The sequence below is a fragment of the Felis catus genome, chromosome A3 (assembly GCF_018350175.1).
Source record: "Felis catus isolate Fca126 chromosome A3, F.catus_Fca126_mat1.0, whole genome shotgun sequence".
Taxonomy (NCBI): Eukaryota; Metazoa; Chordata; class Mammalia; order Carnivora; family Felidae; genus Felis; species Felis catus.
The window spans coordinates 82,525,495-82,552,585 of record NC_058370.1 but is presented as its reverse complement, the minus strand read 5'-3'; the positions used below and the strand labels follow the sequence as shown (position 1 = coordinate 82,552,585).

At 45.1% G+C, this 27,091-nt stretch overlaps 1 protein-coding gene across 1 annotated transcript; it reads right to left on the bottom strand.

Moving 5' to 3' along the window:
• Positions 1–156: 156 nt before the first annotated feature.
• Positions 157–19,427, bottom strand: SLC1A4 (solute carrier family 1 member 4). Its single transcript, NM_001278844.1, has 8 exons — positions 18,901–19,427; positions 10,853–10,895; positions 8,592–8,654; positions 7,090–7,256; positions 4,190–4,423; positions 2,797–2,991; positions 2,355–2,489; positions 157–391 (listed from the first exon to the last, which is right to left on the bottom strand). Exons 1-8 carry the CDS (start codon positions 19,425–19,427, stop codon positions 157–159), a joined length of 1,599 nt encoding a protein of 532 aa, NP_001265773.1.
• Between the last annotated feature and the right edge of the window lie 7,664 nt (positions 19,428–27,091).

Below are 27,091 nucleotides of genomic sequence, written 5' to 3'. Positions count from 1 at the left end.
CCAATGCCTGTGCCGAGAGGTAATCCTCAAACTGGTGACTGGGCCAAAGCATTGCTTGGAGGCTAAAAGTCAGAGAGCGAGCGCGGTGTCTGGCATTCGGCAGCTGCACTAACAGGCCGGGCACCGCTGCTGCAGGCAAGCCCAAAGCGAGCCCTGTCACAGAACCGACTCCTTGGATTCCAGTTCCGGGGCGCTGGCCGCAGGGCCAGCGGGGTTCTGGTGTGTTACCAGGGGCGACGTCTCCTCCTCCGATTTGCAGTTGGGGACGGCCTCCACCTTCACCTCGCTCAGTTCCTGCTCCTCTTTCTTCATTGCCTTCTGATTCAGGTGGTGGAGAATGCCTGCACCCAGGGCGTCCCCTTCCACGTTCACCACGGTGGTGGTGCGGTCCCTGCAGGAAAAGACAAGGCAGGCCTCACACCGGTGCTGCGGTGACAGCAGCCTGCAGGCCCTGCTGTTTTCTGGACACCAGGCTACTAAGGGCACAAGCCTCACTTCACTCTAAACTGATTTTCTTTCAATATTTCTTACTTCGTGAAACTAATAACCTGATTGTGGAAAACCTGGAAGAAAGAGAAATATAAAGAAGAAAACAAAAGTCAGCCATCCATACCTCACAACTCTGAGAGAATCTAGTAACATTTGATCTGTTTCCTTCCAGTCATCTTCCTGTGTATGTATTTTTGGTAGAATAGACATCATCATATAAAAATCACATATAACTGGGATGGATAGTGTAGACGTGGTTTTATATCCAGCTTCTCTCCCACTCTCAGTATACCGTGGGAACACCCCTTCTTTTTCTCACCTCAACACTGCGTCTCTGCTGAATGTTAATCTTCGTATGTATTCCATGGCGGCTGGCAAACACCATCTCACAGCACTGTCCTTTCCAGAAGCTTGTCTTCCCATAGATTAGCCCAATAACCTTCCTCTCTCCTGGGGTTCAGAACAAGTACAGTGCCCACTTTGAACACAGGGGAAAAGGTGTGAACTTGCCTGACTGCCCCAGAGAAGCTGAGGGCTGTGGAAGCAGAGGCCACAGGGTGGTGGAGGGCTCACGTGACTTTAAGTCTCTACTGGGCGGCCCACCTGGGGCCCTATTTCCCTGTTCCTGACTAAGTGCCTCTTAAAGGCCTGCCTTCCCCATGCAGAGGCAACTGAGTAAGAAAGCAGACGGGGCCTCTGATGCTCCATTCTGGTCCTGTCCCACTCACCAGCTCAGGGACTGAGTTCCATCTGATGAGCTGTCCGGATGATGCGGGTTTCTGCTGCACATTTCAACCTCATTGTGCTGAGGAGCCATAAGGATTCTGAGAGGCTCCTTCAAATTTCCAGGGCTTACACAAAGGGCTGGAGACCACCATTCCCAACCACAATGGGCAGAGCCGCAAGCCCGGTGCCAGGTTCCAGTTTAGGTTATATGCCATGCCTGGCTCTGGCTAGCCAGGAGTGTCTTTCTTCACTAAGGTACTTGTTTACCACCATCCTGGAACTCTTCTATTCACTGTGGAGGTGCTAGCTCATTTAATCTTCAACACAGCTCTGATGTAGGTTGTGCAATTATTCCCACTTGACACGTGAGCACATTAAAACACCGAACAGTTCCAATTACACAACCAATAAATGGCAAAGCTGAGATGTAAACCCAGGTACCTGGGCTCCACGGCTCATTTTCTTATCCATATGTTGCTACTGTCCAACATTAGTAACTCAGATGAACTTCCCTATAAAATAAGTATTGTTTATACTCAAACAAGGTATCACATGACTCAAGGAATCCGAACTCAGAATCAACACTCACTGTTCCGTGCTGTTACAGGAGCGCTGGTGATGGTGGTGTGAATCACACCTCCTTCCTCACTCCATTTCCTCTGCAGTCAAATGCTCTACCACTGAGCTGTACCCCCTAAGTCTGCTTCCTCTGAGCCCAAGCCACTCACATCAGCTGGGTTCATCTTCACTTCCCTCTCAGAAATCACTCCTTGGATGTTCCAGGCCAAGGACAATCATTCCCAAAGGCTCCTTGCAGCCAACAATCTCCATTAGACCCTGTGCTGCCTCGGCCTGCACAGGAGGCCCAGCTTGGGCCTTGGACCCCTGCTTTCCTGGATGCTCTGACCAAGTTCTCAGTAATGACATTTCATGATCATTCATGGGCCTTTGTCTCTCATATTGTTTAATTTTTTCTAGCTCTAAATCTTGTCTTGCCAGCTCAACTGTAGGCTCCCTTCACAAAGCAGGGAGCATGTGTGAAGTTTCTCTGCATGCCCCAGGCCCTGCAGGGCACCGAGCTCCCAGGGAAGTCAGCACAGACTTTCTTTTATTTAGTGCCCTTAGGACTTGCTACTTACACAATCCAGTCCACAGCCAGGATCAGAGAAAGGTCATGAGTGGGCAGCCCAATGGCCTCCAGGATAATGGCGATGGTGAGGACCCCTCCAGCGGGCACGCCAGCTGCTCCAACGCTGGAGGCTGTGGCCGTCACTCTAGGGGGTGGCACAGAAGATTAGCCGTTAACACAGAACATGGTGTGGGCACGGAGAAATATGCAAAATATGGCAGCTATGGCTTAGAAACTGAAAACCACACAACCCTAGATTCTGCCGGCTGTGCCCTTGAGAGATGATTCACTCTCTTCAAGTAATGAATTCACGCTGTCGTTTTCCTAATGAGACATCCCCAAGTCATGGTGAGACTGGTATTCATGAGGTTTTCCGAAGGAAATCACACATGTGCAAAACCCCTCGAGTTTTGACCCAGGCCTAGAGGTGAAGAAAAGAATAGTGCGCTTACAGAATCGTGAAAATCTGTCCTGCTTTCAGCTCGATGTTGTTGAGCTGGGCGATGAACACGGTGGCCACACACTGGAAGATGGCCGCTCCGTCCATGTTCACGGTGGCCCCGATGGGGAGGATGAACCTGCTGATCCTCTTGTCCACACCGTTGTTCTCCTCAATGCACTTCATCATGGAGGGGAGTGTTGCTGAGCTGGAAATGGAAGAACAACCCACCGTGAGAATAGTCCTTCCCAGCCAGGCTAATATATCACTCAGCTCAGATCCAGGAACAGAGCCATTAGCATCGTCCTCGTTTTTGGTCCCCACACTCCGAAATCAGAGAAGAATCGGAATTGTTTCAAAGTTTCTGTCATGATGTGGGGTTTTGTCAATTCCCAAAGTATTCAAGATCTGACTCCCTAGATTTACCTGTTATTTACCTGTATACACCTGTTCAAAATATTTCAGGAAACTACACACTACCTCATGGTGCAAACTGTTCTCAAGAGAACAAAGAACTATTTATTCATATGCGCATCTCCTATGTTGAATTTTTCCCCCAAAAAAGTAAAAGGCAAGCTATGATCTTTTTTCCTTTTTAGGGCAAGAAGTAGCAGTGGCTACTGTGGAGAGTACTGTGGAGAGTAACTGTGTTCCTAGATAACTTGAAGGTCAAGCCCTACTCTCTCCAGCCCGCTCTGCAGGCTGCACAGAGGGTAGCCGGCACAGCTGAGAAGTAGATTTGTTTCTAAGCCAGAGAATTTACCTACCTAATTCTTTTTACCACTCCTACTGTGTCATATAAATAGCCAGTCAGGATGGGAGGAAACATGCAGTAGAGAGGCAAAAACCAAATGTATGAACGCAATGGGCCGCCAGCCTTTGAAAGTTTTTTTAACATATTTGGAAAGCCCAACTGTTTTGAAGGATTTCCAATAATGATAAGGTGCATCTTTTGTACTAAATTAAATAATCCCACAATACTGTGGATGACGCATCCCTCACCATGATGCCTTGGTCTTATTTTCTAATTCATGTATCTAGAGGTAGAATTGGGGAGGTGTCATTCTGGAACTTCCCTGTGGTGAGTTTTGAGTTAAGTGGTTGCCTTCATTTACTCAGGCAAAGGTCTTGCTAATTAGGGTGAGGACCCACAACTGGGTTAAATAATGATTCGACCTCTAAGGAGCAAGAAGGAGGAGGGAATGAGGCAATCCCTCTTTTTGGCAACCCCAGAAACCCACTTCCATAAAACTGTGGGACTGGTAATTTGAAAAAACCAGACAAGATCAATTGAGAGTTTTCAAGAAATTAAAATATGTCGAGATGTTGGTTGTGCATCACCGACTGGGCTCTGGTCCCACAGTAATATGGCTCCGAGCAGCCAAGGCCGCTTGAAACCGACTCACCTGGAGCACGTGGCAAATGCTGTTGCAAACGGTGTGAGGAGGCCCAGGAGGAACCTGAATGGGTTTTTTCGTGTGAACACAAAATAAATAAGTGGCAGAACAATTCCTCCATGAATAAAATGGCCCAATATGGATGTGAAGATATATTTTCCAAGGCTGGTCACCAGCACAATGATGTCTTTCATTTCCAAAATCTTGCTTCCAACCAGGAACATGATGCCCACAGGCACATACCTAGGGCATGAGCATAGGGTACTTGTCAGTAAGAGTGACGTGATGATGGGGCTGGGAGATGCAGACCCTTCCTGATACACAACACAGGGACTTTCAACTAAGTGGTCTTCATTTCTCCTTAGGATAAGCCTAGGGGCTCCTGACTGGCTCAGTCGGTACAGCATGCAACTCTAGATCTCAGGGTAGTGAGTTCATGCCCCACCTTGAGTGTGGGACCTGCTTAAAAAAAAAAAAAAAAGAAAAAAATGAAGCTCTCCCTAGTATGATTCTGAGGAATAGAAAAGGATGGGCCCATTTTATAGGTTGTGAAACTAAGTAAAATTAACATGATAAATCACCAGGGATAAGAGAGTCAGGACCAGAACCCAGACTTCTTTCCCCTTGGGTATATTATGCTCTTAATAGAGGGATGCTACCAACCACCTGGGCTCCTTAGTGGAAAGCCAAGGAACTCCTCAAGATCAAAGCCTCTGGGACTGAGAACCTGACTTTCAGCCTTGGTCAGGCTTGTTCTGAGAACTTAGAAAAACAAAAGACTAACACCTATTTTGTAGAATTGCTGTGATACAGAACTGAGCCAAAGCTGGGACTTTTGTTAAGTTTTAAATTCCTTGTGGTTTGCAAAACATGATTCCGTGGGAAAAAGTCATTAACAATGACCCTCAGGGAACACTCCTCGAACGTGAAGATTTTTTTAATGGCAAGATGGGAGGAAAAAAGGGAAGAAATGAACTATGGGAGCTACAGAAAACAAAAGTCAGCTGTTTTGAAGTTAATATAAATTTAGGAAGAATTTTATAACCATTGACTTTGTAAGTTTCAATTACATAAATATAATGTCACATAGTTCAAATGTGAAAGTGTTCAAAAGGATGAATAAAGTCTCCCTCCCACTTCTCCCTGCAAGTACTCAGTTTCCTTCCCTGGAGATAGCCAATGTCACTGGTTTCTTGAATTTTCTTTACAGACATTCTAAGCAGTATTATTAATTTTAAATTCCATAGCAACTCATGAATGCACTGTCCTTTCAAAAAATTAGAACACAGATTAGGCCAAAATCCTCTTTAGGCACCACCCTCATGCCAGACTCCTCCTCAGAGAACTACTATGCTTACTATGCTTACTATGCTTAGAACTACTATGTTTACTATGCATTTAGATACATAGGTATGTATTTAAGACTTTTAAAAGTATTATTTACTTACTTACTTACTTACTTACTTACTTACTTACTTATTTATTTATTTAGAGAAGGGGGAGAGGCAGACAGAGGGAGAGAGAATCCCAAACTGGCTCTGCACTGTCAGCACAGAGCCTGACGTGGGACTCGAACTCACGAACCGTGAGATCATGACCTGAGCCAAAATCAAGAGTTGGATGCTTAACTGACTGAGCCACCCAGGTGCCCCCAGGTAAGGCGTTTTAAACACTAATTCTGGTGAGATGCGCTTACTGGGCAACAGATCGCCACTCCAGTCAGATACACAGCAGGCTCTGCCTCTGTGACTAGTACCTTGAATTGAAGGAATGACTATAAATTGGTTTCCAGATTGAAAGTGTCTTAACCCAAGAACATCACTTTCTTGAATAATCTCCTGTAATCTAAACTTTTGAGAAGATTTTAGACTAAAAAAATAAGCCAGGAAAAGAACCTGACATGTGATGAAAATACTTTTTCCTTTCTGAAAATATTTTTCTCCCCAGAACAACAATAGTCATATGAAGGGTCATATTTGCAAGGATAGAGTCAGATTCTGGAATTTTTGGTTGGGGAAGATAAACACCACCAGTGGGGGCTCTGGACTTGGCCTCCCATTAATGATAAACTCCACTACCAAATTCCAGGCTTCTGTCCTAAAATCTGCCACCCTAATACTATCTGATAGAAGTTCTGGGATATTTAAGGGTTCACAATAAGGAAAATGCTTTGTGTATGAAAGGATAAACTAAGTTTTTTGACAATGTATGTGTAGAAGTTAAAACCCACAGAAGTTTGACTTGAGTAAAACAGCAAGATAAAGCTTATAAGGAATAGGTGCTGGAATTGGTAGGATTTCTAAGAAATCATTTTGAGAGATCTGGTCCAATTTTTACTTGTTAGCCAGAATCAATCAAATGGTTTTTATTAAACAACTGCCCTTTTATTGATGTCACATAAAGAAACATTTATGTAAAAAGAGACCATTCCAAGTTTATATATGCGTGGGATGAAAATGAATTTGTCCTCCATGCTGTGAAATATTATAGTAAGGGGCCCCTTTGAAGCCTGAGGTGTATGGTTTTAAGATAAACAAGCCTTATTTTACATAGCAGATAGCAGATTTATGGAGCTGGTTGACCCACAAGATGGTATGGGCATCCTATATATGGATAATGGTAGAAACCCATAAATAAATCACCAGTGACAGAACCATAAGGTTCACCGTGGGTGGTGAAGAAGGCACAGGTAGCCATGGCACATTCCTGATTCTCTGAGACTGGGGACGTGAGGAGAAACCTCTCCACCTCCACCACCCCCTCTATCAAGTCTGGCCTAAGGCGCATCAACCACAGATGGAATTCTGAGCCAGGTTGGCCCCACAGGGGTGACCTCGGACAGTAGACTGGGATTCTTTTCTGGATGGCAGGAGAAATGAGAGGGAGACTAATGCACAGGTCAAACTTACCACATGATCCATGACACCAGCACCATCGTTGCCTCATTGAAGGCATTGAAGAAACGGATGAGCTCTTCTCCTTCGGAGCCGAGTTTCTTTAGGGCCACTCCTAACACCAGGGCAAAGAGGACCAGTCCTAAAATGTTCATCCCTTCGATCTCGGTGCCAATGGGGATCTGTGGGATCAGAATGGACAGAGGATCTAAGTTTATAATCTATGAGTAAGAATTCAAGTAGAGGTCAGACGATCACTTCAAAGGATTGCTTTTAGGAGATCCGGTTAATATAACATTGTATATCAACTACACTTTGATGATAAATATAAAAAAATAAATTAAAAAAAATAAAAGAGCTGGTTGGTGAAAAGTTTCTTCAGATCAAGAGTCAATAATTGTAATTGTGCCTCCCAAATGTCCACAAATTCTTTGTTGCTAGACTGTTGTGGTGGCCCTCCTAGCTGACAAATTTCACAAAAGATTTTCAGGATCAACGTGGATATTTTTAGGATGTTCTTTCCTAAGTCACTGACTTAAAATATATAGACATACTGTATTCTTTTTTTTTTCCCCATAATGCTCAATTGCACTTCTACAAGCATATATTGGAGTAATGTTTATTCCATCAAGACACACCATGAAATTCTGAACAGGAAACATATGTCAGCACGGCAAAAATAGAATCAGCATTTTTACCACAGATCTGAGTTCTAGTCCCAGCTCTGATATTAAATGACTTCTCAGACTTTCAGGTTCTTCAACTGTCAGATGAAATGAACTGGACTAATTAGTAGTTTTCAACTTTTTTTTTTAAGTAGAACTTTTCCTCAATCAAAGAAAGACTGGGATAACTCAGAGCCCCTCAGCCCTCAGAAGCTGTATGTGTGGGGGTGGGGAAAGGGTAAAGTACCTGCTTCTTCCCATGACAGCTCTGGAGAAGCACTGAATAATCCTCAAGGTCCCCTGTCCCTTCCAGCTCTATCATGAAGGCTGGGACCTCACCCAGCGTCTGGCCAATAATAGCTGCTCCAAGAACATGTGTGAATGAATGAATGATGGCAATAGTGAGTTAAGGCCCCAAGATAAGTTCTATGTGTAGAGGTAGTTATATTTTATTAGTTATATTTCAGGATGGCAGAAGGGGTGTTATAATATATATATATATATATAATATATATATAATATAAATATATAAAATATATAAAATATATTTTAATATATTTACATATATAAAATATATTTAAAAATAGATAAAATATATTGAAGAAAGGGGATATTAGTTCCAATTCAATGAAATGGATCTACTAAAGATTCCAATACTACAGATGCTGGCCTTTGGCCATGCTGGTAAATAACCTAAGGAACAAACCTAATGTATGTTCTTCGGACAGTTCATTCAAACACCAGAGTTTTCAACCCTGCTGAGGAAAAGATGCATCACGTAAGCTCCTGCAATTAGAAGCATTATTTGCTTTATAAGTCATTTGCCACAAGTGATCTTATAAAGAGTTTTACCTTTTCATGGGTTACGTTTCCAGAGCTCGTGTTGTGGGTCATCTCTCTATAATCAGTTGCATACTGGGAACAAGAGAAAGAAAAACCCGCTGTTAGTTCACAGGTGAAGACCAATCAGAGGAAGGGAGACGACTGTGGGGCCTCTTGTTATTCCTCACTATTCACTCCAAGTGTTCTCAGAATTCCTCACTCGGTTGGCCTGACAAGGGCCTATGAGACCTGTACAAAAGTTACTTAAGGCCAAGGCAGCATACACCCCAAGAGGCCTCTGCATTATTTAGGGACCCACAGCGTTAGGGACAATGGTTTGGAGGAGGAGATCTGCACAATTTCATCCTGATAGTTTGATATTTCAAACAGCTGACACTTTATGTTACTTGGAGAACATTAATTTCATAATGCTGAAGTTTACTTTTCAATGTCTTATTTTATTTTTTTAATTGATTTTTTTAAATCTTTACTTATTTATTTTTTTATAGAGAGCACAATGGAGAGGTAGAGAGAGAGGGAGACAGAGGATCCGAAGCAGGCTCTGCACTGACAACAGTGAGCCTGATGTGGGGCTCAAACTCACAAACCACAGAATCATGACCCAAGCCAAAGTCGGAAGCTCAACTGACTGAGTCACCCAGGCGCCCCTATTTTCATTCATACATTTATGCTCCACTTTGTTCCAGAACTTGTTTGAGCTTGACTGCTTTTTCAACATCTACTTCTAATTTGCCTTGGCCTCTACTCTCCAAAGCAAAGGATGTGAGGCAAGATGGCATTTTCTGGCTAAGTCATCTGGGAGACTCACTTATAAGTACAATGACTCTCCAAACTCTGGTCCTACAGTTGACTTCACATACTTCTGCCTGATGCACACAGCTGTCTCCCTGTGGCGGTATGCACAATTGAATGGAATCCATTATAAAACACCTTTCCTGACCTCTTCTAAGGACACCTGGCTCTGAACTGTCCCGAGGAGCCCTTTAGGGTATACTGCTTTGTGCCTACTGTTGATGAGGTCTGGTTTCTTTCAGCTTTGATTTATCAAGCTTTCAGACAGACAGAGGTGTTCAGCTGTCCTGTGATTAAGGGTGACAGGGGAAATAAAACCCACCCTACACCTCCTGTGACAAGCACTGAAAACTCCATAAACCTTTTACTTTTTTCCTATCTCACAGTATAAATACAAGCCACAGCTGTGTTTACATGCAGTTCTTAAAAAGAGGGGGGGGCACCTGGGTGGCTCAGTCGGTTAAGCAACTGAATCCTGATTTTGGCTCAGGTTATGATCTCATGATTCGTGAGATCAAGCCCCTCATTGGGCTGTGCATTGACAGTGCGGAGCCTGCTTGGGATTCTCTCCCTCTCTGTCCCTCCCCAATTCACGTGAAAGCTCTCTCTCCCTCTCAAAAATAAACAAATACACCTTTAAAATAAATAAAATAAAAATAAGAGAGAGGGAGAGAGGGCTGTAAGTAGAAACAGAAACGTTTGCTTGGAAAAGGTAATGAGATTAGTCCATCTAATGTAGACCTTTATATTCCTTCTCCTCACAAAGCAGGACTATAGGGACGTTACTTGCAGTCTTGCAAACATTAGAGAAAAACAGAAACAATCTAACTATCAATACGGGACTGACAGAAAGAAATTATGATATGCTCATACAGTGGAATACGGCCATTAACATTATGCAGAAGGATATTTACTGACATGAAAAATGTTTATCATACGCTGCCTTAAAGCAGAGATTAAAAACAATATGTGTAGTATGTGTACATACTATTAAAATGTGTAGTATAATTATTTTTATTTTCAAAATGTGTGTGTGTGTGTGTGTGTGTGTGTGTGTGCACATGCAGAGAAAAAACATATCTGAAGGATGCATACCAAAATGTTAATGGATATCTCTAGGTAGTGGTTATGGTGATTTTTAGTTTCTTCCATATTTTTCATATTTTGCACTTTATTTTTTTTTTGCATGAGCATATATGACTTTTATAATCAGAAAAAAAGATAAAAGTATATATATCTTTCCCAGGTGATACGAAAAGATGATGGAACCAGGGGGATATTTCAGGAAACCTTTCTGTTTTTTGTGGTTTGGTTTGTTTTTACTCCAGGGTCCCCTCTATAAATATAAAAACGTAAGCCAGAGTACCAAGTTTTGTTAACAATACTACCCGGCCTGTCCCGCCTTACCTAACTCTACAGCCGAATTTATACACCACCCAATCAAAGTTTCCCGTTCTTAACAAAGCATCAAGCCTTACCGTGCGGAAAGTGGCAACCACAAGATTTGAGGGAAACAGGTTTCTGTTGGAAAAGAAAGCACTTTGTCAGTGTTCTTAAGATTCAGCATTCAAAGCGTCTGCTCTAAGATGCCCATTCCTGACAGCTCAACACACAATGTTCCCTCTCTCTCCACCTCCAGAAGTTACTGTGGCCCCTGCTTGACCCAGGCACCCTACTATGCCTTGGCTGCTGGGCCACAATAGATGCTCTGAGAGCACAGAGTCGTATGCTCATCTCCCTCGTGGTACTCCAGGAAAACCATAGCACTCTCTTTTCCCCAAGAAGTTAAGCCCTATTGCGGAGGTTTCAGCAAGAGTGGTACAGCCCACTGGTGAAATCCAAGGGAGTGTTTTCATTGTCAAAATAATTGGGGGGCATTCCTGCAGTTGGGGGAGTGTGTATAGCACAAGGTGCCAGGTCCCAGCTATTCATTCTACTGAGGCCCTCACGTGGCCCTCACGCTGTCCAAATGTCCTATATATCTGTAGATGAAAACCTTATTTATAATTACCTCAGCCTAAACCAACTCCAAAACAAGGTTGGTTTTTGGGTTTTTTGCACAATCTGAACTTACACTGAGTTTTCCAGAAATGCAACTACTGTGTAAAATGTGGGATAATTTTTTGCTTTATTCAGAATCTTGCAAAAAATTGTTCATCTTTCTGGAAAATCACATCACGAATGGCAAATTGTAGGATCTGAGTCCTTAATTACCCACACAAGTATCAAGTACCAGCCTGCATTTACAGCTGTCTCATTCACAGTGAATGTAAATTGAGAAGCAAGCACCTAACCACTTTGTTTCAGGATACTTATGTATTAAAACATATTATTTTTTATTATACATTACTCTCCTTTTATCTTTTTATATTACTGTTGAGTCATGTTGATGCTTTGAGATTATGTGTGTAGGTAAATTCTATTTATGGATTTCATTTCAGGATGAAGAGTTTTATAAAATATTTGTCATAAAAGGAGGGCAATAGAACTGATCAAATTAAGCTAGATTTTGAAACCAAAATCTATTCATGCAAACAGTTTTTACTGACAGCCTCCTTTGGATCAGGCTCTATGCAAGATGCTGGTCTTAATATATAACAAAATTCCAGTGACATTTCCCTGTCCATTGGTTGTACCACTTCCTTTAAGAATAAGTCTAGAAGAGGGGTGCCTGGGTGGCTCAGTTGGTTGACTGTCCGACTTTGGCTCAGGTCACGATCTCACAGTTTGTGGGTTCAAGCCCTGCATCAGGCTCTGTGCTGACAGCTCAGAGCCTGGAGCCTGCTTCAGATTCTGTGTCTCCCCCTCTCTCTTCCCCTCCCATGCTCATGCTCTGTTTCTCTATGTCTCTCAATAATAAATAACCGCTAAAAAAAAAAAAAGACTAAGTCTAAAAGAGTGAAACACTCCAAATCATCCTTTACAATTTATGTCAAACTTATCCAGTAATTCTGACTTCTGTGGTTGAATTGTTTCCCTAGCACTGGAATCTCTATGCAACTATTTGCAATGCATTTGGTTTCAGAGGTAGGCAGCTCTGACTGCAACCCGGCTTGGCAAGCAGTCTAAGATAGGCTCCTGGAAGTCACATCTTGTGCAATGCCCTTCCCTTCAGTGTGGGCTAGAAGGACCTCCTTCTAGCCAGTAGAATACAGCAAAGGTGATGGGGTGTCATTTTCAAGATTCAGTTACATAAAATCGTGGCTTCCTTCTTGCTAGAAGACTTTCCTTATTGCAATTCATTCTTTATTAAAACTCATTGAACTGTACACCTAAAATGGGTGCATTTTATTGTACCTAAATCACAGCTCAAAATTGCTTAAAAAATAAAAAGATACAGTGCTAACTGCAAAGAAGATTTTACAACCATAAAAATGCATACTTTCAATGGGATGACTGAACTTTCTATAGCTCAGCTCTCAGATGTGAATCCCTAGGAAGGCACCACCTGGGGGCAGTGAGATGGAGCTCATGCATCCACAAAATCATTCTCCTCTCCCTTGGTCCCTCTGGTCACCACAGAACATGCACAGTCCCTCTTGCCCACACCAAGGGCAAGGAGCTGAGATTGTGGCAGTAAAGCAAAACATTTCTCTGTGCTCTTGACAGATTGTGCCTTTGGTGTTGTAGGTGGGGGGGATTGGGGGGGGTGGTATATAGATACAGGTGCCATAATTTGAAAGTGTCAAGTCCATACTAAATTCAGAGAGCCAAGTCAGACCAAATCAGGAGAGAGTGAACGGACAAGCCTTTCCAGTGCTATAGGAGTCTTTGGGTACACTACTTAAACAGAAAAACCGGTCTGGGCTGAGGCTGAACTGCCGGAAGGAGAACTTCTGTCAGCGGTAGCATATGCTCCCGCAGCTCACACAGTGAAACACTTCAAAGATGTTTCTTCTTTATACATTGGGTACCGTTTGCTCTTCTGATCCTATTTGTCAAGGGTGGTCTGCATTTCCCTGTCCTATATGAAAAGAATGGAAAACAATTTACTTTTGCTTAGGTATATTTTTTGTTCCAGAAATATTTCCTTTTATTTAGGTTCAAAAATTCTTTACCAAATTTATGAAAATTTCAAAGACTCTTCAGAACAGGATATGGCACGGTATGTGCGCCTGCTATATATTTATTATCCTTAGTGTTTATTGTTAGAGTCCGTTAACAGGGACATGCCCCTTCAGATCTTGCTACCCCCTACAAGGCTGGGAGCAGAGGAAGGGCTGGGGGTCCTGGGCTTGCACTATGGTGACAGTAGGGAGCAGGGGGAGTAATCTACCCTCTTCCTAAGGCCCATATCCAGTTTTAGATTCCAGCTAGTAAGGTTACTGCTGGGCCCCCGGGGTGGGGGACTTTTGGGGAAATGAGGCTAAGAACAGCACTAATTCTCTGTAGCAAGTAGCCTGAGCGCTGTCCTTGAGGGGCTGGGACAGTTGAGAATATTAGCAAGACACTCCAATATTCACTCATTTAATACTCATAACAAGTGTAAGTAGTAGATACTATTATTAGCCTCATTTTACAGATAAGTAAACTGAAGCACAGAGAGGCTAGCTGACTTGTCCACACAGCTAGTAAGTGGCAGAGCTGGATTCAAACCCAAGTCTGTTTTTATTTGTTTGTTTGTTTATAAGGTTCATTCTTGACAGAGAGAGAGAGAGAGAAAATGGGAAACAGAGCACGAGCAGGGGAGAGGCAGATAGAAAGAGAGAGGGAGGCACAGAATCCCAAACAGGCTCCAGGCTCCGAGCTGGCAGCACAGAGCCTGATAGGGGGCTCAAATTCACCAATCGCAAGATCATGACCTGAGCCGAAGTTAGACATTTAACTGACTGAGCCACCCAGGAGCCCCCTTCAGTGTCTGCTTTTAATCACCACCCATGTGGCCTCTCCGGGGGCTCTTTTCAGTCTCTCAACTATTCAGGTAGCCTCCTGGGTGGCAGAAGGAAAGATGTCGGGTTAAAACCTTTTAGTGTTTGTTTTTTTAAAACAACAAAGTGTCACCTTTTCCCTTTAGTGACCACTTAGGCTGAGAACCCTCGGTTAATTTGGATCCTTGTTAGATTTGCTAAGAGCCTTCATCTTGCCTATAGAAGAGAGACATAGGGCATGGGTCAAACAACCTGCTGTGGCCCAACAGTTAAAAGAAATTATTCACTATTCACTGTCTTGACTGTGATCTCGGGGCTAATAATAGAGCTCAGTCTGATGGGTTTCTTTGCAGCTATTAAAGAAATGTGTTTTTTGCAGAAAGGCATCCTATTCACACCAGTCCTTGAAAGGAAAAGGAAGTCCCTTACGTCTCCCTCTGCGAAGGGAAAGGCTTGTAGCACTATCCACTGTTGAGAAAATGAGCACGAGAAAAAAAAAAAAAAGCCTAGAAAACTGAGCAACAGGCAAAATCTCATTTGTGTTTACCATGCACATGGCTGCACCCTGCTACGCTTTTGCAAAAAACAGTGGCCCAGGTCCATTTTTCTGGTTGCCAGTGCAGACGGAGCCCTGGGCCCAAGAGCTGTTCCTACCTGCTACCTTTGCAGATAAGCCTCTGGCTTTCCATTTGGAAACTACAAATTTTAGCACCCAAAGGAATGTTAGGAGCCAGTTGTCTCAGTCCTTCCCACTTATAGCTGAAGAAAACTGAGGTCAACTTTGGAGATCACAAACATATAATGCAGGGAGGAACAAAACTGGAATGCCAGGGAGGATATGTGAAGATTTCTGCTCCCTTTTAGAATGGAAGGCTCTTCTGTGTTTAGTTTTCACTTTTCCACATTTTCCAAATTTCCCGTAGTGCTGATTCTATCAGTCCAAAATATAGTAACTGTTCACTTCTTTTTCTCCAAGCTCGTGTGGTTCCCAACACACTTAAAGACTACATTAGCTTCAAGTCCTCCTCGGCTGTCCCCGTCTGTTTACTCTCGCTTCTTTCAGACTACGAAAAGAGGGCCATCCCCATAGAGTCACGTGAAACAAACAAACAAAAATCCCAATCGCTCTTAATACTGCTCCATTTATAACAAGAGCAAGCATATATTGGGCGAGCCTTGTTCTAAGAGCTTTACAGACATAACTCATTTAACCCTCAGAACAATCTTCTGAAGTAGTACTTTCATGATGGCCGTTACAAAGATGAGGAAGCTATGACACAGAGGTTAGGGACATGCTCTAGCACTCATGATCAGGAAGTATTGTTAGGGACCAAGAAGTTCCATAATTTTTTTAATTTATTTTATTATTTTTTAATATAATTTATTGTCAAATTGGTTTCCATGCAACACCCGTGCTCATCCCAACAGGTGCCCTCCTCAATGCCTGTCACCCACTTTCCCCTCTCTCTCAGCCCTCATCAACCCTCAGTTTGTTCTCAGTATTTAAGTCTCTTATGGTTTGCCCAGAAGTTCCCTAATGACTGAGTTCCTGATAACCTGTTTCTGTCTCTTTGGTGCCAAAACCATTTCATTTGGGATGGAAAGTCACAGCTTAATCACTTGGGTCACATCCAGTTCTGAGAGTCCTGTACGGTTCCGGGGCCTGGGCACAGGGCTCTGGGCTGCTCAGGAGGAGACTGGGACTTTCCCACCTGCCAGTTGCTATCCACCAACTCTATCCCTTCTCAACTCTCAAAGGGCCTGCTTCTAGCAGTGCCTCACACCCACTTCCCAGCCCGTTATTTCTAATCCACTGTGCGTTGGAAAATCAAACCACTCAGTAATGGCATTCTGAAAACCTTCTAAAAGTTCCAATGAATATCTATTAGCTTCATTTCTTTCTGGCTTGTAGCTCCATCTTGAGAAAAATTCGAAATCTAGGCAGAGAGACCCTGTGGGAGTTGTGAGGCCCTCACCACCAGGAAAGCTCATGGGCTTTAGCAAAGCCTTGGCAGCAGCTGCACGAAGTCATCAGAGACTTCTCTCTGGTATTTAAGTTCTGGGCCCTTACCCGCTGAGGGCCTGCTGGATAACTGAGGTGTTTTTGCTGGCAGTCTCATTTCATTCACTGCCCACAGGCAGACAGGACCACACCCTGCCTTTGCCAAGAAACATGCCCAGAATCACATAAAATCAGCATCTGTGGGGTTTCTTTGAAGGAAGCAAATTTAAAACTTCTACCCAGAGAGCGAGGAAGCATTTACACATGGCTCAGAACTCAGTTTCCTCTCATAAACTGCTCAACGTCAAAGCCAAATCTGAGCAGCAGTAAATAGGCTTCTCTTTGCTGAAGAGGCTCAGATCCTCTGTTTAGAGGAAGTGGGCATTGGCCCTGACCCAAATTATATTCTTACCTGATTCCCATTTGGCCCAGAGCAAATATTTCTGAGATGGTCAGACTAGACCAGCAGCATGGCATCATTACTATGGCATTTTGACTGGGGGAAGGGGAGAGTGGGAGAAATAGAGCCCTGGTACACAAGACCCGTAGTTTCTTTCTTTCTTTTTTAAAGTTTTTTTTTTTTAAGTGATCTCTGTACCCAACATGGGGCTCGAACTCACAACCCTGAGATCAAGAGTCGCATGCTTCACTGAGTGAGCTAGCCTGGCACCCTGACCCATAGTTTTTCTAATCCCTCTTTTGGTAAACCACCCTGTGACCTTGAGCGAATCAGTTAATCTCTCTAGTCTCAGTTTCCTCAGTTGTAAAATAGGATCATACCACCTGCCCTACCTTTATCCGAGAGCTGCTGGATTAAAGGAGGTTGGCTGTTGGAAGCATTATGAAATGCAACCTATTCCCAACAAGCCACAACAAAGGTTCTCTTAGTCCTTTCCTGCAGTCCAAGTCACTGAAAAGTCTGCACCAAGACTGGTCAATAAGCCATGATGCTGGGCCACCATTCACTTCAGAAGCAGCTGCTGTAGGGGCTTGGATCTAAAACTAGAAAACCATGATCAGGAAATAAGATGTCCCTTCTGGGATGGGTGGTAATAAAGTAACCCCTCACCTTAACTTGCCCCATTTTTTGGCCACTGTCCCTCTTTTGGAGAGAAAAAAATGCTACTGAGCCTCCTTATGGGATACCGCCAGCAGGTAAGGGCTGGGCATCCACATTCCCTTCCCTGGGCTACTGATCCCTGCAAAAGAGAATCCTTTACCCCCCCACACCCCCCAACCACCTTTCCTCCCAGGGAAAGCTGACTGATATAGTACTGAATGTAATGAGCCAAAGGCAGTCTCAACCTCAGCAGACTTTGTTTTCAGTGCCCTATTTAAAAGTTCCAAAACTTTAAGGATCTCTAAAGACTCCAAATATTAAGCTGCCAGATACCAGAGACTGCGATCATATCAAAGTCCTAATGGGCCACCTCCACCTGCCCTTTTGGTAAGAATTTTTTGGTCCCTCTCATCAGACGTCTTGTTTTTTTTTTTTTTTTTCAAATACAAGTCTTGGACTTCCTGTTGTTATAGTTTCAAATGAACACACTCTCTCTTAAGTGGCAGACAGTCATCACATTTTCCAGAGGGAGCAAAGGAAGTAGCAGGAAGTCAAATCACTTCGCCCAGGGTTTGCTGTTTTTCACGGCCTCAGCAACGTGGAGCTTTGCTTCGTGACTCAAGACAAAACACACCTCCAAGGCTCTGAATCTAGAATTATCGGAAACCTGGAGAGGGAGCCAGCTGAGCTCCTCACTCAGCTGAACCTGGCCAGGCCAGAAAATGCCTCCAGGGTGCAGTTTTCCCATCTGTGAACTCTAGGCTAACAGAGAAACCAAGAGATGCTGAGGCTTTGGATAATCCAAAACAACAGAAACAACACTGCATCTCAAGGGATAAAATGCAACTTCTAAGGGTCACAAAAAGCAGGCAAAACTTCCTCCCATCTAGAACTCACTCTTCCAGAAATAAAGCTCCTTGAAACGCACAATACTCTACAGTGGTCCTGACTATGGGGTGAACAGCAACCTGTCCCAAGCCACCAGAAGAGTCAGGTTTCTGGGCAATGGGTCTCATACAGCTAACCCCACCCTTGTTATCCTTGGGACCACTGACAACTCTTCAAAAATTGCCACCATCCGTGTGCGTTGGTGGTATAGTGGTGAGCATAGCTGCCTTCCAAAAATGGCCACCTTACTCTCAGCCAAAGGGCTGAAACAGGGACGGCCAGACATTACAGGTGAGGATGACCCAACAAGCACAATTTAACCAATGCTCCCGGAAGTTTTCAGGCACTGTGCAGATAAAATGGGGTGAAGATATCCGGCCTGATTGGAACGTTTTTAATGGTGAGGGTGGCCAGAGAGTTTAAGTACAGTACAGGTGAGACAGCTGCCTCTTCCCTCACACACACTCGTACCTAACGGTGGGGCTGGTTCTTGGCTATAACATGCAGACGGTATTTTCATATTGAAAAAAAAAAGTTAAAGTCCACCAGCAGCCAATTAAGAATGAACTCTTAGCAGTATATGAAGGTGATATGTGTGTGTGTGTGTGTGTGTGTGTGTGTGCGCGCGCGCGCGCGCGCGCGCGCACTGGAGTGTATTTGAGAGCTGGCATTCCTCACTGTGCACTTGGCGAGGTGGGGGAGCGTTACCTGGCCAGGTCGAGGAAAGAGTCCACTGTCTCTTTGGGGACCGGAGGGGACCCCGACTCTTCCAGCCCCAGGTCGCTGGACTGAAGGGTCTGCGCGCCAGACCCAGGCTTGATGATGAACGCCAAAGCGACGGCGAGCGCCGAGGCGCCAAGCGTGGTGAGGCCGAAGTAGGCGATGGCGATGCCGCCCAGGCGCCCGAGAGAGCTGGCGTCGAGGGAGGCGGCGCCCGACACTAGGCTGCAGACTACCAGCGGCAGGATGATCATGCGCAGCATGCGGAGCAGCATTTCGCCGGGGAAGGCCAGGTAGGCTACCTGCGTGCGGCTGAGGCCGAGCCCGCGCAGCGCCGCGCCCAGGCCGGCGCCCGCCACCACTCCGGACACGGTGAACAGCACGAGCGCGTTCCGCCGTAGTAAGCCCGCGCAGCGCCGCGCGAGTCCCCCCGCGGACCCCGGCGCGCCAGGCCCCGCCGCAGGCCCCGCCTGGGTGCCGTCCAGGTAGCCGTTGGTCTCGCTGCTCTTCTCCATGGCGGTGCCCGCGGCCCCGAGCTGTTGGAGGCGGGGGACTTTGCTCTGGGATAAGACGAGGCTCTCAATGAACGGATCAGGCGGAGCTGGCGACGTCCGCCAGCTGTGTCCCGCCGGTTTTGGGAGGCGGCCCGCGGAGAGCTCCCGACCTGGGCGCAGAAGCAGGTGTGGAAAGGGCCAGGAGAGGCGCGGGAGAGAGGGCTGGAGCACCGGCCTGAGTGTGTCGCGCCGCGCCCAACCTTCCCACAGCGGTCGCGGGCTGGGGATGATGCAACGCGGGAGCCGCGAGAACGGACGCAGATGGGAAGAACCGAGGGAGCTGGGAGCGGCCCGAGCCCGCCCCTTCACACCCGCCGCCCCGCCCCCCCGCGACTTCGGCCAATCAGCGTCCGGGAGCCGCCCCCGCGCGCCCCTCGCCCTGGCTGCCGGCGCGGGGGGAGGGGCGGCCGGGCGGGGGGCGCTGCTGAGGCCGCTGCTGAGGCCGCTGGGGCGCCTGCGGAGCGGGCCAATCCGGGCGCCGGCTGCCGCCTCCCGGCCCCGCTAACTGGGGCCGGCTTCGGGTGACCTCGGCGGGGCGCGGCCTGAGGGACGGCCGGCGCTCGTTGGCACCTGCCGGGGCCGCTCGGGTCGGCCGGGGTCTGGGCCCTCAGGGTCAGAGGGCCGGGGAGAATGTGGAACGCAGCGGCGTTCACTGTCCTGGGGATTGGGGGAGGGGGGGGTTCCCGCCGGGGTTGGTGCTTTCGCCCCCGCGCGGCCCCGCGGTCTGCGGGAGAATCTGACAACCTTTCTTGCAAAGGGGCTGCGCGCTCTAAGGGGGCCACGGACTCCAGGAGTCCTGTACCACAAAGCACGCTGGGGTGTCCATCTTCTGTCCCTGAGACAGGAGATGGATGGCTGGATGAATTAGAAAAACCTTATCCCAAGTTCATTAAAGGCTCTAACAAAGATTCACCTGTAAGTGAAACGGAGCTCTGGGTGGCACCAAACCCAGCGCACGGCTGTGCCACTGCGCGCGCTAGCGCTCTCCGAGGCGTGGGGCTTAAAGCCTCCGGTATAGGCCCGGGGTTACCCGGCAGCTGTCTGCGGTATGTGGGCTGAAGACGGAAAACTCTTCCAGAGTCCACAGCTCTCTCGCCCTGACTTCCAGTTGCGTTTCTACCACGTAGAAGCCACTAGGTTTTACCCTCTTCCATCTCTTGGCTTCCAGCAGTCTCAGGAAACCAGTACATATAGTGGTTTAGCCAGCCTGCAAAGATGGTTTCTTAATGTTAACATCCGATTCGTTTCCTTTTTATTTTAACTTTTATTTAATAGCTGCTCTGGTCATGGCAGATATCAGAGACCTCTACAGGGTCATTTTACTCTGTCACATGTATTAGTTTTTTGTATTTTCTCATTCTGCTTTTAAAAAATTGTTCTTTTAAGACCAGTGGAAAGGAAGTGTTGCATGTGGCTAACCTGAGTCAAGGAGGAAAGCAGTTTGCTATAATCTCTTGCTGAAAAGGAGTCATCTTAAAACACGTCCGCACAGATATTTGTGCACATCAAAATGCCTTCTTAAGGAACTTTAAGGAGCTGTCCAAATTTTGAGACACTGAGGATTCCCTTGCTTGAAGCCAGCCAGCCAAGCCATCGGCTGGACTTTGTAGGGTTTTTTTTTTTAAATTTTTTTTTCAACGTTTTTATTTATTTTTTGGGGACAGAGAGAAACAAAGCATGAACGGGGGAGGGGCAGAGAGAGAGGGAGACACAGAATCGGAAACAGGCTCCAGGCTCTGAGCCATCAGCCCAGAGCCTGACGCGGGGCTCGAACTCACGGACCGCGAGATCGTGACCTGGCTGAAGTGGGACGCTTAACCGACTGCGCCACCCAGGCGCCCCTGTAGGGTTTTTTTTTGACGAAGGGAGGGAAGTATGTGTCAGGTGACTAGCATATTTTTATGTTTTCAGAACAGTTTATTTCTCTGTGTGCACTGAAGGAAGGATTTTCTACAGACACACTGTTTGGGCACCCAGCCCTTGCCTTTGTTTGGACTACCACATTTATGCAAAGGACTCTCAAATCATGCTCCAGGCATGAATTTTCTTCTCTCTTTTTAAAAAAATGTTTATTTATTTATTTTGAGGGAGAGAGTGCACACAGGAGGAAGCAGAGAGAGAGAGAGAACCCTGAGTCCGTTGTGGCGCTCCATCTCACGAACCAGGAGATCATGGCCTGAGTGGAAATCAAGGGTCAGACCCTCAACCGACTGAGCCACCCAGGTGCCCCAGAAATGAATTTTCAATTGACCTGCTTTGTATCTCCACCTGAATATCCTGCAGGCCTACCAACACAGCATGTCCAAAACCAAACTCATGGCTGCATTCCTCAAGGCTACTACTCCTCCTTCTGAATCCCCTACTTCTGTTACCAACAGTACTGTCCATCCAGTCACCTCTGTTTGAAGCCTCAGAATGACCTTTGGTTCTTCCTTCTCTAGTGTCTCCTCTCATCTGATCAATTGCCAACTCCCACAGACACTCCTTTCGCGATATTTATCACATCCACCCCCCTCCCCAACCCATCCATTCCCACCGCTACCATTCTGGCTCGGTTCTTATTTCCTCACTTCTTATCTTGACTATTAAAATGTTCTCCTAATTAGTCTTTCCGCCTCCAATGCTCTTCTTGTTCCAGCCATCCTATCTTTTGCCTGACCCCAGACCAATCCTCCTAATGAATAACATACATGTTAGGATTAGGTTCAGCTTCCATCCAGCAAGGAAAAAAGGAGAAATGTCCTCTCCCTTTAAGAACATTTCCTAAAAGTTGTTCACACTAGGTGCTTTACATTTCCTTAACCAGAATTTAGTACATGACCTCACCTAGCTGCAAGAGAAGAAATGTAATATTTATTTTGCACAGGCATATCCCCAGCTAAAAACTGGTGCTCCTAATGAATAAACCACAAAGGTGAAAGGTATAGCATAGGGAATATAGAATGGTATGGTAATAGGTTGTACGGTGACAGATGGTAGTTGCACTTGTGGGGAGCACAGCACAAGGTATAGCCTTGTCAAATCCCTATGTTGTGCATTTGAAGCCAATGGAACACTGTGCATCAACTATACTTCCATAAATACATTTCTTTTAGGAATTAGTGCTTCTGTGACTAAAGAAGCAGGAAAGAATGGTATTCCAGGAGAGCTCCTTCATGCCACTTCTTGTTCAACAGCTTGCAGCGGTGCCCGTTGAATTAAGAATACGCTAGGGGCGCCTGGGTGGCTCAGTCGGTTAAGCATCCGACTTCGGCTCAGGTCATGATCTCACGATCAGTGAGTTCGAGCCCCGCGTCGGGCTCTGTGCTGACAGCTCAGAGCCTGGAGCCCGTTTCCGATTCTGTGTCTCCCTCTCTCTCTGCCCCTCCCCTGTTCATGCGCTGTCTCTCTCTGTCTCAAAAATAAATAAACGTTAAAAAAAAAAAATTAAGAATACGCTCTTCATCCTGGCATTCAAGGCCTACCACCATCTGGCCTTGGCTTACTCACCATCTATGCATGCTACAAAAACAGGACTGTGTGCTTCTTCCACATTTTCTTGCCTCTCCACGCAGTCCCAGTTAACCTCTCTCCCAAAGCCTTTCGTAATCCCCCTCGCTCCAGCTGTGCTTGCTGCACACAGCTGTGTGTACCCCAGAGGTGTGTTAATGGTTAACCCTCAGTTGGGAGTGAGGCACTCCCTGCCCTGCTGGCACTTTCATTGGACGTAAGTGTGGTGTGGTGTTGGCGGTGCCTTATGCCATGCCTAATGTCTGAACTAGCAAAACCTCTCTTTAAGTAGGAGCTGGTGTCTCGGGGGCTTCTTCCAGGCACTGGCTGCTCCATAGCTGCTCTGCCTACATGTGAGGCAAACCAAGAAATAGGATATCTGCTCTCAGCCTCCCCAACAGTTGGTATAGGGTTTAACTTTCTGTTTTCTTTTTCTCTCCTTTCTTCCCCCTTAATTCTTCTTCTTCCATTCTACCATTACATTTCTTCCATCTTTTCATAATTTTACGTGCCTCCTCCTTGTCAGCGTGCAGTACAAAAAATTATTGACTCCTGTATTTAGACACCTTCCCCTACAAAACTTAATGTGTTTTCTCTGGATTCTGGATATGTAAGTATCAAATTACAAAATACCTTAAAAGTGGTCCAGTCTGATACCACCATCACCACCACCACCATCATCTGATGTTTGAAACTCTCAATAGGTTGGAGTATTGTTCAGCAAGAATTTCCTCCCTTCTTCCTCCCACTTGGATGGGAGTATATTTACTCATCTTTTAGATTTTGACCTTGACCATGTGACCTACTTGGCCAATGAAATAAGTGGATGTGACTCAAGCAGAAGCAGCAAAATGTTTTACGGAGTTGCACTTGGACTCTTGCTTACGTGTGACTCGGCATGCCCCGGGTAGATATTGTCCTGTTGGCCCGGTATCAGAACAAAGATGAGAAATGTGTCTGAATCCGGCCTGCAGCTGCAAACCCATCTGCCTTGCTGCCTAAAGAAGACGTCCCAGGCAACCCACGGACCTATAAGTGAGAAAAATAAATGCTGTTGTTGAAACTTACTGAGTCTTGGAGTCACGTGTTATGCTTTATCATTGTGGCAATAGTTGAATAATATAAACCCTCTCTTCTACATCTGTTCCAGTTATCTATTTTTATGTAACAAACCACTCCAAAACATAGTGGCATAAAATTACAACCATTTTCTTATGCTCATGATTTTGTAGGCCAGAAATTCAGACTAGGTCTTGGCTGGGGTGGCTTAATGACTGGAGATGGCTGGAATAGCTCAACCAAGGCCATATTGCTGTGGCCTCACTTCTGGCTATCTGCTGGGATCCTTGCTTCTTTTCCACATTACATCTACTGAGGCTGGAATGTCTAAGATAGATCTTTCAGTCACACCAGTGGTGCCTGTGCTAGCGTGGCTGGAATAACTGGGGCTGGCTGAGCATCTGTCTCTCTGTCTCTCGGTGTGGCTAGCTTGGGCTTCCTTACAACATAGCGCTCTCAGTGTAGTCAGACTTCTCATAGCGGTTGACTTCCCTCAGAGGGAGTGTTCTAAGAAATCTAGGTTAGAAGCTGCAAGACTTCTTCTGACTTAGCCTCAAAAGTTCCACACTATCACTTCTTTCACACGTTGGTGGCCAAGAAAGTCACTAAGGCCAGTCCTGATTCAAGGGAAGAGAGTTAGGCTCCACCTCTAAAAGGGGGAGAAGCAAAAAATTTGCTGCCGTCTTTGATCCACAGTAACGTCCTTAAAGCTCAAATGTGCATGCATTCTAGAACAGTGCTGCACACATATGTCACTATTCCCAAAAATGCCTTCACTCTGATGTCTCTTTAGACACCTCTGTTAGAAAGTTTTGGGGATCATTTAGTCATGTTCTTAAAACCATGACTGCATCGTTCATCATCCATCGTGAAGAATTTGTTTCCCTCACGAAAGCAATGCTATGGATTTTTTACTTATGAAGTGCCAAGAATGGTGTTTTTCCTACATTGTCAAAGTGACTGTTTTTCACTTCCAATATACTTATGTATTGGTTGATGGTTTGTATTATACACACTTGCAGGCTTCTGCTAGTAAAGAGATAATAATCTCAGTTCGAATTTCACATCAGATGCCAGTTCAGTATTTCCACATTATTTCACTTGAATGATCATGGCATCACTGGAATCACACAGCGGGAATTATTTTCTGCCACAAATGGACTGAAAAAGGAAAATGGTATCCCTCACAGGCAAATTTGGATTCTAGAGTACTTCTGTACCTTTACTGAGAGATACTAGATAGTTTAGCAATTAGAGCTAATAATTCTATTTAAAAAGTTAAACTCTAGTCTAATTCTTTCCATGTCAGCAAAACACAGCTTTGTAGAAAATGCAATGTGATTTTTTTTAAAAAAAGAATATTTGCCTTTCAAATAGATTAGAATACTGAACAAACAAACCAAGCAAGGTGAAAATCCAAAATAATGAATAAGGTACTTTCCCTCTGTGGTGGATACCTTAGTGTGCCATGGCATTGTGGAGTCAAAGTACTGGTGACCTTGTAATCTGTAGTCCTTCTTCCTCAAGGCTCCCCTCAATATCATCTCTACCCACAAAAAAGAAGGAAAAGAAAAAAGGGGGTCGTAAAAATGCCCCTAGAACCAAAAGTTCAGGTTCAGACTCAGATAAACACAGTGAGTCAACACTAAAAGGGAATTTGGTCAGAGTGGGAGTAAAAGGTAGGATGAAACAGAAATAATGTTTCTATGGTTTTAGAGAAAAACTAAAGCTATGTAAACTCACATGTTCTTCTTAAACAGAACAGTGAAATAAAAGCATCAGAAGAAATGAGTTACAAGATGGGAATGTAAATTAGTTGGGTGTCTGTGTTTTGTGGACAAAGGTTCTAAGGGTAGAGACTTAAAAAAATTTTTTTTAATGTTTATTTATTTTTTATTTTTGAGAGAGAGACAGAGCACGAGCAGAGGAGGGACAGAGAGAGAGGGAGATACAGAATCCAAAGCAGGCTCCAGGCTCTGAGCTGCCAGCACAGAGCCTGATGCGGGGCTTGAACTCACAAACCGTGAGGTCATGACCTGAGCTGAAGTCGGCTGCTTAACCAACTGAGCCACCCAGGCGCCCCTCTAAGGGTAGAGATTTAATTCAATAATACCACTGGATGTTTACTGAGTGGCTTACTGAATATAAATCACTCTGTAAGGTCCATAGAGTGAAATACAAAAAAAAAAAAGGAGTGTAGGTTACTTGGGGACCTGATCAAAATGCATATTCCTGAGCCTGGAGGATGGCCTAGGAACCTACATTTCAACAAGCCACTCCTCTTCTCCTGCATTACCCCACCCCACTATTCAATAAAAAAGTATTTACGAGGTACTGAATTAACAGACTTTAGAATGAAAGAGAAATTCAAGAAAAAGTCTAGGGCTAGGCTTTCGAAGCCTATAAACCAAGTCCTTCTTACTGAGTAGGGATCTTCCTTGACTTACAGGGTTACATCCCCAAATTGAAAATATCATAAGTTGAAATGCATTTAAAATACCAAAATTATAACCCATCATAACTTAGCTTAGCCTACCTTAAGTGTACTCAGAACATTTGCATTAACCTACAGCCGAGCAAAATCACCTATCCATGTCATTGATTGAATACTGTACTGGCACACAAAATAGAATGATTGCATAGGTGCAGAATGGTTGTTAAGTGTATTGGCTGTTGACCCTCTTGATTGTGTGGCTGACTGGGAGCTGGGGCTGCCACTGCCCCAGCGTTGTGAGAGAGGATCTTACTGCATATTGCTAGCCCAGGAAAAGATCCAAATTTAAAATTTGAAGTACTATTTCAACTGAGTGCATATCAATTTCACACTATGGTAAAGTAAAAAAATAATAAGTTGAACTATCATAAGCCACACCACCTGTCCAACGCTAAGAGAAGCAGGTGGGATTAGAGGGTAGGGTAGGAAATGGATATTAATTAGAATGGGTTATGGTTCTCCCAAGAACTTATTAAGCCAGTCCCTATAATTCTCTGAGGTCTGTTTGAGAAACAGTGGTGGACTTTTGAAAAGATAACTAACCATACAAGTAGAACTCAATGGTGCCCAAACTTGACTCTCA

Excerpts from the sequence above, each read along its gene's own strand:
- SLC1A4 (NM_001278844.1), bottom strand. The coding sequence starts at position 19,427 with ATGGAGAAGAGCAGCGAGACCAACGGCTACCTGGACGGCACCCAGGCG. Across the intron at positions 2,490-2,796 it reads GGACAGATTTTCACGATTCT|AGTGACGGCCACAGCCTCCA; the intron begins GTAAGCGCACTA and ends GCCACCCCCTAG. Across the intron at positions 392-2,354 it reads CTGGCTGTGGACTGGATTGT|GGACCGCACCACCACCGTGG; the intron begins GTAAGTAGCAAG and ends CTTTTCCTGCAG.